Genomic DNA, 20,531 nt, shown 5'->3' with positions numbered 1-20,531 from the left:
ACAGTGTTGAGCTGGGTACTTTGGGGAGAAGGGAGACAAATGAAGATGATGGAACAGAGTTAGCACAGGTATCAGGGCAGTAAAGCTAGTAATAGTAAGATAAAACATTTACATTCAGTCATAGTTACTAATGAATTTGTATGCAATTCTTGTAGGCATTATAAGCATTACATTCAGTCATAGTTACTAATGAATTTATATGCAATTCTTGTAGGCATTATAAGCAAGAGTATAATAATGAATATAAATGCAATTCTTGTTGGCAATTAAAGCATGAGTTTAACAATCAATAGGGATAACATACAAACTAGGTGCAATAGAACTAAAATTAAGTGAGTAAGGTCTTCATTAAAGCAGTTCATGCATTGACTATAGTTAATGCGGCAACCAAAAATGCAGGTACAATGGATATTCTTTCTTTCAATAAATGATAGTTAACTTGCTAGGGACCAGATAAAATTAATCCCCAGAAATAGGTAGGGCGACAGTTGGGGGGACCCTGATACAATTCTTAATTTGAAGGCAAAAACGGACTCGCTATCATTTTAAAGTACATTTTAAGTAGGTCCACGGGTAAAGGAGAGATATGGACATTGTACACATTCAAGCTAGACCACAATGGTGGCACAATGCAAGCAGTGGTTCAGGGTGTTATCAGGTAAGTAACAAAAAAAAAATAATAAAACGTCCTCAGTACACTCAGGCTAGCTTCACATATGAGGCACGTTATCATCTAGCCGTACCAGGCTGTGAGCAGGTAGTAGGGGTTTCCTAAGCATTCAGGTTAGCTCCACGAGAGTGGTGTAGTTATAAATAGCGCTAAAGCGCTTAATTTGGACAATGTAGTAGGGGTTTCCTAAGCATTCAGGTTAGCTCCATGAGAGTGGCATAGTTATAAATAGCTGTTTTGGCTAAAATAGCGCTAAAGCGCTTAATTTGGACAATGCACCATCATACGAGTAGTGCAATTGCAGGAGCGATGTTCGCATTCAATGGACTAGGTAGTGAAAAAAATCCAACAGATCACACAGACAAGCTCCACGTGGGTGGCGCAGTATCAAGTTGCCGTGAAGGCTACAAACACACTACAGACATGTAGTAGGACAGACCTCAGTCATATCACTTGTACACTATTGGAATAAGTTTTCCGTGCTATTTATAGAAGGAGACACAGCCAGTATCACTAGGCATTCAGGTTGTCGCCTCCCTAGTTAATCTGCTAATAAAGCACGCTAGGTGAACGGACAACAATTTACTGAGCAGCTTCAGTATGAGGCAAGTAGTCCCAGGTAGTATAATCAGGTTAGAGGATACGGGGGTAGGAGATAACTTCTACTATAGACATTACATGGGTCGCAAAACGATAACCATAACTGCTGATGAAATAGCGGTAACTTAAGATACAGTAATTGTGTCAGTGGCTGAGCATGAGGAAAGCATGTTGGCCACAATGTAATGTATTACGTTCTCTCAAATATTAAAACAGGAACAGCAAGGCAGATTATTAAATAACCTTTGCAAAGCGAGGGAACAACCCATCTAGCAACAAACAAAACATCACTTCCATTTGGTCTCACCACAGCCCCCAGGGTGTTCATAAAATATTTGGCAGTGGTGGCAGCGCAACTCAGGCTGCACTGTTTCCAGTTTTTCCATTATCTGGATGACTGGCTTCTGACTGCGTCAACCAAGCATCTAGTGATCCAGACCAGGGGTTACCTTTTATATGTGACCCCCTCTTCTAGGAATCACAATCCATATTCAGAAATCTCAGCTGCAACCAGTTCAGGTTATAGATTTTATTGGAGCTTGTTTGGACACAAGGGTATCTCAAGCATTTCTAACTTCAGAGAGAATTACAAATTTAAGAATTCAGGTCAGAGAGATTCTGGCTGTCCCATCTCCCCTGGCCAGTTTGATTCTCAGAGCATTAGGCTCTATGGCACCCACTATAACTCTTCCACCTACTGCATGTGGATTCTGCAGTGGATGTCAGCGGTCCTATGGTCTCTTCACAGAAATCCCTTGAGTTTCCCTATCAATCTCTCCAGAGAATGAAAGGATTCACTGCTTTGGTGGCTTCACTCTGCAGATGTTTCTCAAGGACATTTATCCTTCCTCCCCCAAATGCCACTGTGACCACTGATGCCTCCAGATAGGGTGGGGGGCATTATCTGGGTCAGACGGTTCAAGCACTTGTTTGTATCCTTTGCTGAGGGAAAGAGAGGAAAATCCATTACAAAGTTTACTCTGTCTAGATGGTTGAGACTGTATTTCTTTTCTGTATTTGGCCAGAAACATACCCTTGCCAGGTCCTGTTAGAGCTCATTCTACAAGGTCTTTGGCGACTTCTCAAGCTTCTGGTCCAGAGTTTTGATTGAAGATATTTGTGCTGCAGTCACCTGGTCAAATCCTCATATGTTTGTCTCACGTTATAAGTTGGATATTATATATAGAAGCAGGAGTGCCTTTGGCTCTGCCGTACTGTGGAATATCGTTCCATGAGATCCACCCGTGTTTTTTTTGTTAGCTGGATACTCTATCCCACAAGTTAATGGAAATGAGATGACATCATCAGATAAAGAAGTTATGTCTTATAATAATGTTCCATGTGTGTTGTCCATCTTCATTAACCCCCCCCCCCCAGTCTTTGGGAGACCTGGTGGAACCTCTGTTCCTTCGGGTTGAGCTCCTGTTCTTTACTCTCAGAGTCTTGAATGATTGGTCTTTATATAGGATAAAAATTTTGGTTTCTATAATTGGGGCAAACTTGATCTGATAGTGTGGTGAATCAGGGCATTATGGGTAGAAGGAAGGAGCTCAAGTCTAGAATCTTAAGCTTGAAGAGCAGCTGGTTGGTTCTAAGGATCAGAACCAAGACCCACAGGGTAATGAAAATGAGGGTGGACAACACAGATGGAATGTTATGGTAAGACATAACTTCTTTTTTCATTTTGTGAAGTATCAAGAAACCATTTTAAAACAGATAAAACAAAAATTGACTGGGATTGAAAATAAGGCCCTCTCAAAGGAGCTGCTGGACTTGTGCAACTCAAGTAGCTAAGCATTCCTTGCATTGCAGCTATGATGCCCTGGAAGCTTCCAGCAGAGTAACAGCCACAGGATCTGTCATTAGAAAGTGCGATGATGTGAGGTATTGTCGTCTGTGCCAGGGAGAATAGGGCAGCGCATGTGTATCATATGCCAGCATAGTTAGCTGGAGTTTTGTAAATAATTGTATGTCATTTGACTGTCATACTGACTTGTACAGATGTTTGTGTTAAAAATGAATCAACAGGGTTGTTATAACTGATTAAATGTATATGTTTAAATAAAGAATTCTGGAAGGGAATAGTAAAAGTTTTTGAAATTGTTTTATAATTTTCAAATGCTGCAACAGATCTTAGCAAAGCTCTGAGTGTGTATTGTACCAGAGTCAGGTGATCAAATATGATGTCATTCTATAACCAGTAGTGACAGGATGGAACTCTCACAGCAGTTATTTTGTTTTGTCAGTTATCACAGTTAGGTGAGTTCGGTTTAGTTAGAAGATGGAAGCTCATCACCTTGCCTTGTGGAAGTAAGCATCTCAGCATCTAATCTTGTCTTGCTGTATTAATTAAGTTAGCTAGGGACAGTTCTTTAGATAGTTAGGAAATCTAGTGAGATTAGTTAATTGTTGTATTTCTGCATCTGTTTGAAATCTGTACAACTGTGTTATTTTTATTTCTCCTGTTATTGAAACTCTGGTGTCCATTGCACTTAAATACTTAATATTCTCATGTTTTCTATTTTATTATTTATTATTAAATAGTGTTATATCTTTCATTGTGACTGGTCTTTTAGAGAATACTTTTAACATCTTGAGAGTACTTGTGCTTATTTTAGTGATGCTTTGGCACTCAGAAAAGCCTGGCTGCTTTGGTTACACGCTACCATTAATAATAGTATTGTTTTACTCAGTATTCCCTTGTAAGGGCCTTAGAGTGGCAGAGCAGATTACCTTATGGTCTGGGCAGAAGAGGTACAGCTAGTAAATCTGTGCCAGCCTTTCTCAGGAGTGTGTGTGTGTGAAAATCAAATATCCAGGTGTGGGTGCGTCACCTACTTGGAACTGGGGCACAGTGCTGCAAAAGGAGTCTTGTTTGGGATCTGAAGAGACAGAGTGTCCAATCCCAGGTTTGGAGTGTGTTCCCTGTGTGCTCTTGAAGAACTGTGCTTAATGCAGAGAGCTGCATTTGAAAATACTGTGTAAATCCATTCCTGTTCTTAGTAACAGTCTCTCACTCCTTGAGGCTCCTTGATTACTGACTCGGAGTAGAGAGGCCATCACAGAAGGCATGCCTGGCTGAAGGGAGCATTCCCTTCCTGACCACGTTAAATCTAGTCTGCTGGATGCCCCTTTGGATAGAGATTTTCTTTTTGGTCCTAAGGCTGAGGCAGTGCTTAAGAAAATAGAGGACAAGGCTAAATCCATCAAACAGTCAAGGAATTTCTCTGGGTCCAACCTCCTCCTTTCAGCCACAACTACCCTGCCAAAACACTGGCCCTTTTTGGCCTCCCAGTCTAATCCTAGACATACGAGACCTCTTACGTAAAGTAGCCAAAGGCAGCATTAGTGTCCAAAACAGTGGCAAACAAGACTTCAGTAGGCCTGTGGGATCCCACCCTCGAGGACCTAGCAGGGAGCAATCATGACTCTTACATGACACTCCCTTTCCTCCTCCCTTCATCTCCCATCCCTCCTCCTTCTCCTCCTCCCAGGTTGGGTGGGTTCATAGGTTCATAGGTATGTACTAGGCTAATGGCCCTGGAGCCTTTACAAGTCTAGCCCATAGAAGTGCCCTGGCATTGTGCCGCCCGATGTTAGTTCCCAGTGCCTCTATCAAGTAGAGCCACTGGAGTGATCCCCGGGGTGAACTTTCTATTTCCTGTCCACTCACCAAGATAGGTTGTGAACCTGTCCCTCCAGCATGTTCTTTTGATTGTGGTAATGAGATTGAGGTCTCTGGAGCATGTGGTGTGGAGGGATTGGGATTTCTTTAGATGTAGCATTTCTAACAGAGCTGGGTCAGACATGGCTTTATAAGTCAAGCAGAGACTGCCTGTTAGTAGACGATATGAGACAGAGAATAGCTGGAGTTTTTTTGAGTCTGTCCATGTAGGACGTGTTTAAGGCCTAGGATCCTCTTTGTGAGGTACTTGTGTGGCCTCTCCAGCTGTTGCAGGTGTCTAGTGAGGTACATGCCAAATGGGGCATTAGACTCTATGATTGGTCTAATGAAGGAAGAGTAGAGAGAAACGATGACCTCTTTCTTCCTAGATGCAAAACCCTTGTTAATGAGATGTGCCACATAGAATGACTTTCTGACCACAGTGGCAGTGTGTGGTTGAAGGAGAGGTTGCTGTCAACCTGTGTCCCCAGATCTCTTATAACACCTTCAGTGTTCAGTGGGCTCCCATAGCTGTGGTAATTAGTGGGAAATTGAGTTTTTTCCCAAAGGGGATGACAACACATTTTTTGGCATTAAGCTTAAGGCCATGGTTTCGACACCAGTCATTGGTCTCATTGAGGCCTTTCTGTAGGATATCTGCATCACTTGGGGAGTTAATAATGGCTCCCAGCTTGCAGTCATCTGCGAACTTGTTCAGCCAGAGTCCCTCCATGTTGGCCTGGATTTCTCAAAAGTAGATGCCAAACAGGAGAGGACCCAGGACCAATCCCTGTGGGACTCCACTCGTGACTGGTTAGCAGTCTGACTTGGAGTCTGCTACTTTCACACTGTGGGTTCTATCTGTGAGCCATTTGGCAACCCACCTATCGATATAGGGGTTGATACGTATTTTGGTGAGTTTATCAATAATTCCTGAGTGAGGAATGGTATCAAAGGCCTTGGCCAGATCAAGGCAGGTCGTATAAACTGCCTTACCCTCATCCACAGCTCTGATGACTGATTCAAAGAAGTCAGGTTGAGCAGGCATGATCTACCTTTCACAAAACCAAATTGCATGGGATTTAGAGTTTGGAGATTCCCTACATCCTTGTTAATTAGGTCCATGATGATGATGATGATGCACTCCATAGCCTTACATATCAGACTCGTCAGGCTAATGGGGTGATAATTTCCAGGGTCTGTAGTCACTCCTCCTTTATGGAGAGGGATGACTGTAGTAGTGCGCCATTCGGTATGGACAAAGCCTGAGGTGAGGCTGTGAGTGAACAGGGCACACAGATGTGGTGCCAGTTCACTTTGTAATTCATGTAGAACATAGCCAGGGATGTTGTTGAGTCCCATGGAAGCTGTATTCCTGGCCTTGGACAATACAGCTTTAACCTGTGCTGCATTAATGCTGGGTGCCTGGCATTCTTCCGGTACTGAGATTGGTCCTTTGGGGGGGAGGGGGTAAAGTTGGCTCTGAATCTTTCGGCCAGTATGTTTGGAATGTCATTTGGCTCGGTATAGGAGGTACCATTGTGCAGTAACTCAGAGCAAATCTGGGAATTGCCGTGGAGATTCTTGATATAATTATAGAAGGCTTTGTGGTTGTTTTTAGTGTCTGCACCAATTCTGCCTTCATAGCTGGATTTGCAGGTTTCGAAGAGGGATTTCAACTTTTTGTTGAGGCTAATAAGGGAATTTTTCCAGTCTTGGGACTTCACCTTTTTCTGCATTAGTTTCTTCCTTCTGTTGTAGAGTTTATTAATGGCAGAGGACCACCAGATTGGCTTCCTTTTTTTGGAGGAGAGCATCTTGGTTCTGTTGGGTATGGCTAGTTCCATGAATTTATGTATGTGTTCGTACAGTGCATTGGTGCATGATTCAGCAGTCATGCATCTATTTTCCATTGGCATGGGTGCTGTGAAGTTAGCCACCTCTGTTTTAGGAACCCAAAGTCAGCTTTGGAGAAGTTTTTCATGGTGGATATCTCCCGGGGGTGTGGGTGAGATGTGGATTTCGATGGTGATTAGTTTGTGGTTGGATCTAACCAGGGAAGAATTCTCCATTGGTGTAGAGCAGCGGTTACCCATATTAGTAATAACCAGGTCAAGGATGTTGCTTCCTCTAGTGGGGGTAAGAATGAGCTGGTCCAGGGTATTGGAATTGATGAATTCCAGTAAGTGTTGGGCCAGTGCATTGGTGCATGAGTAGTTTTCCCAGTTGATGGAGGGGAAGTTGAAGTCACCTAGTATGAGAGTGTTGGACTGGATCTTAATAGTTTCTAGAGTGCTTGGGAATGTGGCATGAGAGCCTTGGGAAATGGTTGGGGACCTATAGCAGGCTACGACCTGAATCACCATTTTACCCAATGTTAGTTGTACCTGGATTATTTCAGATGCGTTATGCTGGGCTACTAGTCTGGAAGTGTGCATATCCTTTATGAATATGGAGACACCACCACCTTTGGAGCTTCGGTCCATGTTCAGGGGCCGAAAGGTGTGGAATGAGTTATAGCCTGGTAGAGCAGGGGTGCTTTCTCCTGCTTTAAACCAGGTCTGTGTTACAGCACAAATATCGATGTTCACCATTTTGAGGAGCTCTTCGAGCAAGTGCATCTTGAGATTAAGACTTCTACAGTTGAGCAGCATGACCCTCAGATTGCATTTATTTATAGCTGTTATGGTGGTAATTTTGTCTTTGGAATACCCCCTAAAAAAGACACTGTGGGGTGGCAAGAGCCTTAGCCAGTACCCAGAAACCCATGGGTGACAGATGCAGGCCATCTCTGGCAAAGCATCGAGGTCTGTCAGTCATGTCATCCCAAGCAGACAGATGCTGGATCCACTTAGAATGACACCAGAAACTTAGCTAATTGTTGAAGTCCATCATTTTCTGTTTGTACTGTGGTATCACTCTGGGCGATGGTAGGATGCTGCTCAGGGCTAGGGTCATACCTGTCTGGGCCACATAATTCGAGAGCTCCACCATGTCTCTTTTCATGTAGTCCAGGGAGGTGCGTCTCAGGTCATTCACACCCACATCGACAATGACAGAGTCATACTTATACTTGTTGCGGAGTGACCTGAGTGTGTGTTTTATGTGTCGGATTCTTGAACCTGATAGCTGACTGTTACCTTCTCCTTCAACCTAGTGACTGGGACATCAGTGCGCCTCACTATTGAGTCACCTATGATTATTGTATTGGGCAAGCTGTTTTGCCTTAGGGGCTTAGATTGAGTGGCATACTGTGTAGGTGATCTGCCCATCGTGTGGTTTGTCAGCTTGATGGAGACAACACAGGTTTAATCATTTCAAATTATTCTTTAAACAAAATACAGGATTTCGTCCCGCCAGAATCCTGAATCCTGCCAAAATCCTGTATTGTTTGTTTAAAGGATAATTTGAAATTATTAAACCTGTGTTGTCTCCATCAGGCTGCCTTTTGTTTTATTGAGTTTGTGGTGTTATATCATGGCTCATCATCTGGTTTGTGCTGAGTTGTGGTGGTCAAGTGCGCTTCTGTCTTGGAGGTCTCTGCTGTTTGGGTAGATTTCTATTGAGAGCCTCTGTGAAGGTGGGGGTGTGGTTTGTGTTTTTATGTGAGGGCTGTAATGGTGGGTGTTCTGGAGGGCTATGTGTTCCATGTGGTGTAGTGTAGGTGCTGACCTTCTCCTCTTGACCAGCTATTCCAGTCTTGATTGGAGAGTGTATGGCTTCCACTTTGGAGATATAAGTGCAGCTCTCACAAGTCTGAGTGTTGGGAGGTAAGAGGAGAAGGTTGTCTGTGTACATGAGGCAGTTGCTACACTGCCTCAGAATGCCCAAGTTCACCAGGTTAATAGGAGAAAGCACAGGGAACTGACCTTTAGACATGCCAGGAGGGATGGTCATTATTACTAAGTACTGGAGCTGTTTCCTTATAGCACGTCTGGTACTGATAGCATTTATGTGTGCTACAATAATTGCTAAGTGCTAGGTGAATAAGCTAATTAAAATGCAAGAGAGAAGAGAACTAGCAAAATCTAAGGGGAAAAATTGAAGAGCAGACTTTCTGGCTCCGGTAATAGTTTACCCCAGCTTAACGCGCCCAAACACGGCTTTTAAACGAGAAAGTTGAAAGGGATAGAAAAACTGCCCAAACGGCCAATAAACTACAATTTTGGAGCCAGAAACCACTCCTCTTGTAGTAGATAGGCTACCTAGTGCTTACCACTCCCACTGATAAGCTGGAAGGCTTCCTTCTAACACAGAAAGTTCTGGGGAGCTCCTCTTCAAAAACTTGATCCTCGTTAGAAGGGATCTGGGTTCTGAAAATCAATTGAAGAGGTTACAAGCTCCACTTCAAACGGACTGTAATTAATTCAGTTTCCCAAATATTACTCCAAACCAAAAGGCAGAGGCCTTAAACCAAATGCAGCTTCTGTGCACCCCAGACTTGGTGGAACCTGTACCAGCCTGTTTGCAAGGAAAAGGTTTTTACTCTAGACTTTTCCTAGTTCCTAGAAAAGAAGGTACTTGCAGGCCAGTTCTGGACATGTCAAGGCTCAAACTGATTCTTGCAGGTCCCAAAATTCAAAATACTAACACTACAAAAACTACTGCCAATGATCTCCTTCAGCACCTTCATGGTAACCTTAGATCTAAGACCCATAACTACACATTCCCATAGATGGATCTCACAGGAGGTTCTTATGCTTCAGAGAAAGTGTGAGGCATTATCAGTTCTGTGCTCTGCCCTTTGGCTTGCCTACAGCACCCAGGTTTTTCACAAAATGCCTAGCCCCAGTGAAAGCCTTCTGCAGGACAAAATTCATATTTACCCCTGTTTTGACAGTTGCCTAATTTAGGCAACAGATCTAGAAAAACTCAAATCAGATTTGCTTTACACCCAAAATATACTGACTTCAATGGGGTTCACCATCAGTACTGCAAAATCTCAGACCAGCCTAACAAACAGGAATGTGTTTCTGGGAGCTTTACTGGACTCATCTCTTCAGAAAATCTTTCTTCCTCCAGAAGGTCTTTCTTCCTCCAGACAAGGTTACCTTTCCAACTCTGTACTTCAAAAAGCTCTTCATCAGGAAATACCTCCTAGCCAGAGAGTATCTCTAGCCCCTGGGTTATATGGCCTCTTGCATCCTCACAAATCTCCCCTGGCCAGACTACATATGGGGAAACTGCAGTGGTACCTCAGAAATGGGTGATGCCAACATTCTCAATCTCTCACCTTCAAGATAAAACTTCTTTCTTGTCTCAGGAAGAAATTTGCCTGGTCGTTCCAAGCATGCTTCCTCAGTCCAGGCCTTCCCTTCAAGTTCATCCCCTTAGGGACAAACTCTGACAACATATGCCTTGGAAATAGCCTGAGGGCCCACTTCAACAACTTCCAGACTCGAGGCAGATGGGACTCCCAGTTCAAAAACAAATGTATCAACCTAGAAGAATTAATTGCAATCCAAAAAGGCCTGATTGCCTTGAAAGAAAAATGGAAACCAGGACTTCTCCTGGTAAAAACAGAGAATACTGTGGTTATGTGGTACATAAACAAGCAGGGGGACTCAATTGTACCCCCTTTGTCACCTAGCCATGGACCTATGAGAAATATCAAACTCCCTAGGGCTGCACCTTATGGCGTAGGACCTACCAGGAGAAACCAGTCAACTAGCAGATCACCTCAACAGAATCCTGTCAGACCTCACTAGTAGCAACTGCAAGGGGAAGTGTTGTTTCAATAGAATCAAAGAATGGGTTGAGCCACAGATGGACCTTTTTGCCACCAAAGAAAATACTTATTTGGAAAAGTTTTGCTCCAGGACCAAAGCAAGGTCAGCCTGGAAGACAGATGTATTTTCCTTCCCTTGGACAGGCCTATTCCTCTCTGTTTTCCCCACAATAACCTTGCTCCCCAGGGTACTGCTGAAGATAAGGGAAGAAGGACCAAGGGTCATTCTGGTAGCTACAGACTGAACAAGGCAGCACTGGTACAATCTTTTGCTTAGTCTAATCAACTGGGAAACATGTCTGCTGCCACAGAGAGTAAATCTGTTAACACACAAGGGCACCATCATATACCCCACCCTGCACGCACTCAAATTGACAGCTTGGATTATACTTCGATCCCATGGAAGTGGCGCACTCCTTGACATACAGGTCCTGGACATTCTAAAAGAAGCCAGGAGATCTAGCACTAGGAATTCTTACTCCATCAAATGGAAAAGATTTGTTATATGGTGCAGAGAAAAGGAATAAAGCCCTCAGTAAGCTCAGATAACTTTGATCCTGCCATACTTATCAAGCCTTTTTGAAAAAGCACTTTCCTATTCCTCTATTAAAATCCACACTTCAGCTATTTCAGCCTATCTGCCTTCTTCCTCCTCTCTTTTCCCATCCTCTCATTAAACAGTTATTGAGAGAAGTTATCCACAATAGACCTCCCAAAAAATGTCCTGTTCTCCTGGAACCCCAATTTCATTCTGGAGAAGCTCACCCTCCTATCTTTTGATTCAGGTCCTTCCACAGATATAGAATTCCTGACCTGGAAAACCGCTTTTCTAGTAGTCATTACTTCAGCCAGAAGGGTTTGAGCTGCAGGTCCTTATGTGTGTGGAACCTTGCATGATTTTCCACCCAGACAGAGCATCTCTTAAGACCAATCCTTCTTTTATGCCCAAGGTAGTGACAGAGATTTCTTTAACCAGACCATACACTTGCTTACATTCTTTTTCAATCCTCAAAACAAGGGGGGAAAGGATCTACCATACTTTGGATGTACATAGGCAACAGCATTACTACGTGGATAGAACCAAGAATGTAGAATTCAGACCAGCTGTTTGTGTCCTTTGCCAGTAGCTCTGGCGGAAGACCAGTTTCAAAACAATCTCCAAATGAATCTCCCACCGGATCTCATCATGGTAAGATACCCCCAGCCACTATGAAGACACATTCCACTAGGGCTACTGCTGTATCCGCTGCCTTTTTTAAAGGTGTGACCACTAAGGACATTTTGAAGCTACTACTTGATCCTCTGTGTATACCTTCACCAAATGTTACCATCTTTCTACTTTTTTCCAGGTCCAGAGCAGGGTTTGCCACTGCCATCTTGCAAGACATCCTTTTCTCTACTTAAGCCTTCCATCCACCCTCCTTTCAGCTTTGGGAATCATCCCATAAGTTAGGACTGCAAATGTAAAACACAAAGAACATGCTATAGTTGTGTACACTTATCATAAATGTAGATGTTTGAGGGTATTCACTGTTGCAGTATTCCTTCTCTCTCTCCTTGCCCTCTTGCCTATAGGATAGGATTGGTTATTCTCCTCCTTATTTCCAGGTTGCTCCCTCCTCCTTGACACGTATTCTGGAGTCTATGAGCTTATGCCTCTACCCTTAATGACAGCAAAGTACTGATTTCATGGTGCCAGCCAACTCTCTTTATTTCCAGATATCATGACATTGGACAGGGCATCCACTGGCTTGAGGAGGAGAAAATTGTCCGTTATTCAGGCCAGCCAAGGGTTTCCACCACAGAAAACCTCATAAGTTAGGACTGCAACAGTGAATACACTCCAGCATCTACATTTATGCCAAGTGTATACAACTGTACTTTACTGTCATAGTCTTTGTTTTATTTTTGTTTATTTTATACCCCCCAAGAAAAACTTGAAACTGTTGCAAAATGTTCCACAGTACTGAAATATCCTTTTATGTACTTGTCAAGTGCAGAATAATATAAATTACAAATAAGGCTATTTTTCAGCATTATCATACCATTTGTATCTGAATATGTGAGCCCCTTGTTTTCTTTGCCATTGGCTCCAAGTATAAAGCAAATAAGGGGAAAGAGGACACTCCTGCCTGGTTCCTCTGCTCAGACTCAGCTTGTCAGAGAGAGAGAGAGAGAGAGAGAGAGAGAGACACACACACCTTAATTCTTACCTCTGACTCTTCATTTAGCTTTGTATTGAACGCCATTGTTTTATCAGGACATGCAAATGTTACCATTGCACTACTACTAAAAATAAAATCCCAGGCAATTCTATTGAATGCCTTCTCTGCATAAGGACCTACCAACAATAGCAGTGTCGTCTTACAGTGGGCTTCCCCTGAATTGTTGTTGCTATTGTCAAATGTTTGTCTCCCTCCACAAAATCACTTATATCCATATCTGTCAGTTTTAGCAACATCTTGGCCACGTCTCTTAGCTGGTATAGACATAAAGAGTTTATAAAATAGTTCAGAATTGAAACTGGTCTATATGAAGCTTAGTCTGAAGGGTCTTTAACCTCTTTGGGCAGTGCAACTACCACAGCTTTCTTCCAGATACTGGTACTGCCCTTCCTTTTAAACTATTGTTAAACAAAACCTTACAGATTTGTATGACTTTTTTTTTCTTTCTTAACTACCACCCCATTAGCCTGACGAGCCTGGTCTGCAAGGCCATGGAATGTATCATCATGGAACTCATAAACAAAGACATTGGTAATCTCCAAACTCTGGACCCCACCCAGTTCGGATTTGTAAAAGGCAGATCATGCCTCCTAACCTGATAGACTTCTTTGAAGCAGTCACCAAAGCCATAGATGAGGGTAAGGTGGTTCACACAGCCTATCTAGATCTCACCAAGGCTTTTGACACCATCCCCCACTCTGGAATTATAGATAGACTCACTAAACTAGGTATAAATCCCTGTGTCACAAGATGGGTTGCCAACTGGCTCATGAACAGAACCCACACTCTGAAAGTAGCAGACTCCAAATCCGACTTCAGACCAGTGACAAGTGGAGTACCAGAGGGTTCAGTCCTGGGTTCTCTCCTGTTTGGTATCTACTTCTCTGAAGTACAGGCTAACACAGAAGGTCTTTGGCTAACGAAGTTTGCAGATGACTGCAAACTGGGAACCCTAATCGAAACTCCTAATGATGTGGACATCCTACAAAAGAGCCTCACTGAGACAGATGCCTGGTGTCAAAGCCATGGCCTGAAGCTCAATGCCAAAAAGTGCATTGTCATCCCCTTTGATAAAAACTCTGTACCTATGAACTACCACATAAGTGGTAGTTTGCTTAACACCGAAAGTGTGATAAGAGACCTTGGGACACAGATGGACAGTAGTCTCTCCTTTGATAATCACATCGCCACAGTGGTCAGGAAATGCTTCTATGTAGCACACCTCATCACAAAAGGTTTCTCATCCAGAAAAAAAGAGGTCATTGTTCCCCTCTATTCATCACTCATTATAGAGTACAGCACCTCTTTTTGGTATGTACCTCACAAGACATCTACAACAACTGGAAAGGCCACAGAAATACCTCATAAAGAGGATTACTGGCCTCAAACAGATACCCTACGCAGACCGTCTCAAAAAACTCCAGCTTTACTTCCCGCATATCGCCTACTCATAGGCGATCTCTGCCTAACATACAAAGCTATGTCAAACCCAGAGCTGTTGGACATGCTCCACTTAAAGAAATCCCAATCCCTCCGAGCTACATGCTGTAGTGACCTAAACCTTGTCACCACAATAAACAGAACATGCTGGAGGGATAGATTCCTGTCCCAGAGACTTCCCATACTCTGGAACAGACTACCTATCTATGTCAAACTGAGCTCCTCATTAGCACTCTTCAAGAAAAATCTTGATTGGATGAGAAATAGGAAATTCACCACAGGGATCACTTCTGTGGCACTGTTCGACAGGGGCACAGGAAAATAATTTTCTTGGGTGGCGAAAGCCAGGGTACCTTTTTGGCTAGGCTTTTATAGGTCCTAGGGCCAATAGCCTAGTACCTGCCTATGATTGCTGGATAACTTTATAAGTGGCAAGAAGCCATGTATATGTTAGTTAATGGGATAGTTCTAACCAGTTTAGGGTTTTTAATGCTATACACTGGTGGGTTATGAAAAGGGCATTCATTGTAAATTCAGCCCACCAATGGGTATGGTTTATCCAACAAATATCACATATTGATAAAATAATGTCCTGTTTGGACACCTGAAAAGGTGGCGCTACATACGAGGAATGGTCCTCATTGACTTGAAAATCATCACTGAATGGGGTTAAGGCACATTCCAGCAATGCTGGTGAATTATTCAGAAATGCTATAGTTTCAAGTTTATACTGTGGCAGATAGCAAACCATTGCTCCTGCTGCAAAATTTAAAGTTAATTGTTAAAAAAAAAATCCAAAATTGAAATCAGCAGGTGTGTATGAAATCAAAACAGGACCCGATGTCAGTTAATATTCTTTATCAGTCATGGAATCTATGGAGGGGCTGTTGCCCCTTCTTTGTTTTGCCTTGCAACTACTGATTCAAGTTGGGCATGAGCATACTTAAAGTTGGTAGAATATCAGGATTTGTGTTTGCATGCATTTTCCGAAGTTCATAAAATCTGAATTCATTCCTTGTTAATTCACGAGAATAACACTAGTTTTTGTACGAAAAGACTGAAAACATGAGGCAAAAATCTGGACAGTTGAAAGCTGTGGTGGTGCAATATCTGCAACAGCATACCAAGCATCAGACAACAAAGAAAGACTATGAGTAAACATGACAATTGGGAGTAATTTACAAATTGATTCTTTCGCGCACACTCAAGTGAAAACGAGGCTGGACGTGCACGTCATCATTTAGAAATACCCCTGCGCAAGCGGTCTTCCTTTCTTTTTGGTTTGGGGCGCGCTAGGAAGTTCTTCATTTTAAAGTGTGTTACTGTCGGTGACATTGCTGGCCAATTTGGGCTTGAATTCAGAAACAAGACCGGTAAAGGTGATCGTTTATTTCCAATCTAATTCGTGTTGTTTGTGTGGTTACTATTAATGCGTATAAATTAAAGTTTAATATATATTTTTTCCGTTTTGAGGCCTACATCAGGTTTTTCATTCTATTGTTCCTCGTGGAACGGTAGGGAGAAAAACTTGTTTTTATGTTGGCAGTTCTCACCTGTTGGGGAAAAAAAAGTAATTGATAAATGTATAAATATATAGTTAGTGTTATATATCAAACATTAGGCTTTTTTTTTTCATTTAAGGTGAAGGACACTATAGTTGAGGCCTTGTCTTGACGTTAGTCTGAAATATTTGGTTCTACAAGTTAACGTAAACTGACTACTGAGACTGGTTGCGTTTTGTTCACTTTGGTTTGCAGGATATTCACATAAATTATGTCTGAAAGCGAGGGTTATATCGTTAGGGTTCGTGGGTTGCCGTGGTCATGCTCAACAGAGGAAATTCGGGAATTTTTCTCCGGTAAGTGGTGCAGAGTATTGTAGCTGTGTTTTCATATTTTTTTTTTTTTTTTAAGATTGTGCCGAGTTTGCCTCGCAGTTTCTTAAGCGCGAGCCGAAATGGCGGTTTATAATGCGTGCGTAACAACGACGGGAATCTGTAGTCTTTACGGTAGCTTCAAACAAAAGCGTTAAATTGAATTGTGTAGTCATCCTCACGTGTATTTGTGAAGTATGTTCAAGCGTAGCAAGCCGATCGAGCTAACTGCTTTTGTGTAGATTTGTTTAAAAATGCTCTCTGAAGTTCGCTTTCACGTTTTATTCCAAACTTCCCCCTATCAATAGGGTTAGATGCAACGCACCAATATGGTGGTAAGTTTAGGGTTTAAGTTAATATCCCCCAAAAGTGGGACTCCCCCTATCTTCACTTTTCCTTATTGTCAGTGTTTACCAATTATAAGCTGTAGTTACGTTGTACTTGCACGTTTTTAGAAAGCCACAGACACAAATTTATATGTGGCTGTTCCAGGGGTAATGTTTCAATTAGGGAAAAACTTCAAGCAGTACATCCTGTTAGTTTCCATGCAAGTTATGCAGAAGTGCTTGTCTTGTATGCAGTTTAATTTCCTTACTTTATTCAGTCGCCTCTTATGACGGGAATTTATACAGTATCTTGGCAAATTTTCCGTAGGAGACTAATAGTTGCATAGAGCATGGGCCCAGCTTCCCCGCAAAGACCTTAATGCTACTTTATTTCATTGCTGCCTCTCGAGTTTTTTGACTGTAGGTGAGTCTCTATTCAAAACACGTAATAGTACATGCCCCCTATTGGACACCCAGAGTTGTACTCTAGAATCCCATACGGACTATGCAGAAGTGGGTGTGGCCTGTGTTGTTTTGCCAAAAGTCGTGACTTCATATGAAATTGTGATGTGCATTTTTGCAAGTGGCAGTACCATGCAGTCGTTGATTGTGTAGCAATAACCTTTAGTTCCGTTTTACTAAATTCAACGTTCAGTTAAGTACAGCAATTTTTCTCTGTCAGGTAAAGGGCTGCAGGACCAGAAGTGATGTTGGCCCTTCCTCTGTTAGGTTAGGGTAGTGATATTACCCTTTCCACTGTTAGGGTGACTTGTCCCAAAATGCTCAGTCAGAAGTAGACGGGCTATTTTAAGAGGCAATGCAAAGCTTTACTGAAAAAGTTGATAACATTTAGCATAGTTGTCTACTCTGCTAGGTACATAGAATGGTGCTCATTCTCTATTTTTTTTATTTGTGGGGGGTGAAAGTTGCAAACGTGGAAGCTGCTAAAAAGCAGTGCTAAAACTGTAGTTCTACTCTGTACTCTTTCCACCCCACAGGATAACATTTCTTAATTACATTTGAAGAGTTCTGGAATGCATAAAAATGGCCATCTAGTTAAAAGGAGCTTTTTTAACAATGCATGCATTTTGGAGAGTCAACCATTCTGACTGAAAGAAACTTCATATACTAGGCTATTGGCCCGGAAACCCTTAAAAGCCTATCCAAGAATTTTGCCTATAGCATCTCTTTCCCCTGTCTAGTGTGGATGCAGGTGGGATTAGAGGGGTATATTTTCTGTTTCTATCCAGTCGTCCAGGTTGCTTTTGGAGGCCTAGATATGTACTCTGCTTGATATGGAGAGGGAGTCCGTTCCACAGATGGGGTGTCTTTGGGATCAAATCTTTCCTGGCAAGTTCTATTAATGTCACAACACAGCACATCTGAGCAGTCTGTAGAGTAGAGGGATAAAAAAACCCTATCTGTATAGGGTAGGTGTTTGAGACCCTGGGTTTTCCTGATGAGAACCTTTGTGGTCTCTCCAGCTGCTGCGTGTTCTTTGCAAGGTACATGCTGAAGGGGGGCATTGTACTCTAATGGCTCTAAGGAGTATAGGGATGTTATGATCTCATTGTTCCTGGATGAAATACCCTTATAAGGTGGGCCATGCAGAAAGCCTTCTGTACAGCGGAGGCGAAGTGGTAATCCGTCAGGTTGCTATCAACCTGGGTGCCCAAGTCCGCTTACAACTGTGTGCCTTGACATTGTTTGAGGCCATGCTTCTGGCACCAGTCATTAGTTTGGGTAAGTCCCACTTGGATGTTCACATCACTAGGGGAGTTTAAGACAATGCCTAACTTGCAGTAATCTGCAAACTTGGGCAGTCACAGACCACTGTTTTTGGCTTGCATCTGAGAAAAGTATATCCCACACAGTAGAGGACCCAAGACTGATCCTTGGGCTACACCCCTTGTTATGGGTCTACTACTAGATGTGGCTTTTCCTATTTTGACTGACTGGGTTCTGTCAGTGAGCCAGTTAGCTACCTGTCTGTTAGCATATGTGTTGATGCCCAGCTGGGGGAGTATTGTGCCAGAGTTGGGGAATAGTGTTTAAGGCTTTGGCTAGATCATGGTAGGCAGTGTGCAGTCTCTTCCCCCCTCGTCCATGGCTTTGGTGACTGTTTCAAAGAAGTCGACTAAGTTTAGCAGGCATGATCTGTTTGACAAAACCAAACTGTGGGAACAAGCATTGGCGGTGTAAGTATTGAAACTCTGCCTTCTTTGGCTATGTAGCCCTCCCTTTGGGGCTATGTAGCCCTCCCTTTGGGGTCTGAAAGTATGGTTGGGTGGGTAACCTTGTAAGGCTAGGATGCTCTCCACAGCTTTGAACCAGGTTTCGGTGACTGCATAAATATCAGCATCCTCTAGGGCAAGGAATGCTTGCAGTGAGTGCAATTTCATTTTAATGCATTTAGCAGTATGACCTTTACCAATGTGAAAAATTCTAAGCGTAATTTAATTTTGTGCTCATGACTTTGCCTATAAAAGGCACTGTGGGGCAAGGCAAGAGCTTTAGCCTGAAGCCCAGGGGACACTAAGCATCTTGGTTTGTCAGTTATGTCATCCCAGGGTGTCAGGTACTGGATCCCCTGGAATAACACAAGAAACTAAGCCAATTGTTAGCATTTTCTGTTTGTATTGAGGCATTATTCTGGGTGATAAGATGCCTGGAACACGTATTCAGCTTGCTCAATCCTCTCCTTGTAGTTAAGAGAGGTATGCATCAATTGAATCACACCAACATGGACCATGACTGTCTTAACAGTACCAGTTAAAGAGACTGAGTGTGATATGGATTCTGCTCGTCCTGTTTTCATTTTACCTTATGCAGCCCTGTTTTCGTTCCCTCTGAACACAGTTGACAGTATTCATTGCCTGTCAATGCTTCCAATCCCTGGTTATTGGGAAACAAATCGGGTTATTACACTTGTGTGTTTCTGGTTGTGGTGGTTGAGCAAGACTACTTTTTACAAATTCATCAAAAAGCTCTTAAATTGTGTTAAGATATCTTTTCTGTATAGCGTATTTGAGCAGCATAGTCAGGAGTACAGATTAGTGAATTCATACTGAATGTTAAGTCTCTGTATTCCCCTTACTCCTAAAGCAATGTCAGAGTTAGTATGTAAAACTCACAGGCTGCCTCTCGTGACAGTAAGTTCTTGATTTTTATTTAAAATGAATGTATTGCATCTTAATTTTTTTACAACAGGTTAGAAAATCGTACTTTAGTATTCAGAAATAAACATGAAAGACTATTTCTATACTTGCATCATTCTGAAGCTTTCTACAGAGTAAGTGGCAGTCATTCATAGCATTGTATAGTACTTGGCTAGCATTCAGAGTTCCGCACAAAATGAACAGAAAGCAGATTGTTTTAGCTTTGCGTTGCTCATATACTTTCCTGCAAGGTAAGTAGCAAGTGAGGGCATAAAATTTAAGGGCCATTTTTCAGTAGAGGATAAAAAGCACAAGTGAAACTTGACTCAGCTGGAGTACAAATACGTTTTTAAGCACCCCTTAACTTTTGCAGGCGCATGCTCAAAGCCAGTTTGAAAATGTAAATATCAAAATTAAAAAAAAAAAACAGCTCTGGGAACTGTCCCTTTTAGACCATTTTAATCAAAAATTGTTTGGATTGTACTGATAAGTATTCATAAGGCTGGTGATGCCTACATGACTATTCATTACATATTTGTACATGTTGCTGGGCGGGCCTTTCTACTTATCCATGTTTGGTACTAGGATAAAATAATGCAGGACACCCCTGGTATAGAGGGTTAAGGCTTTTAACTGTAGTTCCTCTGGTATTAGATTTTATTCCGCTCAGCTTAACTAGACCTTACTAATTTGGTACCCTTAGGGGACTGTATCCAGTGGGCTTACATGATTAGCAAATGTCAAATGAGGTTTGCATAATGTTTTGATATGTACTTGTCGAAATTGTTGTATGCGTCTTCATATGTAGTGTGTGGGGTATTTTGGGAATTCCTGGCAGTATTTTAGT

General features: G+C 42.4%; 1 protein-coding gene across 6 annotated transcripts in view; it reads left to right on the top strand.

Moving 5' to 3' along the window:
• Nucleotides 1-15,580: 15,580 nt before the first annotated feature.
• Nucleotides 15,581-20,531, top strand: part of HNRNPH1 (heterogeneous nuclear ribonucleoprotein H1) — a 251,741-nt gene continuing 246,790 nt past the window's right edge. For 3 of the 6 annotated variants that reach the window (XM_044069387.1, XM_044069386.1, XM_044069384.1), the window contains exons 1-2: nucleotides 15,591-15,706; nucleotides 16,085-16,185. In XM_044069387.1, coding sequence (XP_043925322.1) covers nucleotides 16,101-16,185 — 85 coding nt within the window. In that variant the 5' untranslated portion in view covers nucleotides 15,591-15,706; nucleotides 16,085-16,100. Of the gene's footprint in view, nucleotides 15,707-16,084; nucleotides 16,186-20,531 lie in introns of all 6 variants that reach the window. The other 3 variants (XM_044069385.1, XM_044069389.1, XM_044069388.1) reach the window with 3 other exon arrangements.

The sequence above is a fragment of the Protopterus annectens genome, chromosome 4.part0 (assembly GCF_019279795.1).
Source record: "Protopterus annectens isolate FY-2018-M chromosome 4.part0, PAN1.0, whole genome shotgun sequence".
In the NCBI taxonomy this organism is placed as follows: domain Eukaryota; kingdom Metazoa; phylum Chordata; order Ceratodontiformes; family Protopteridae; genus Protopterus; species Protopterus annectens.
The sequence above is the reverse complement of the archived record's forward strand: the minus strand, read 5'-3'. Positions and strand labels throughout refer to the sequence as shown.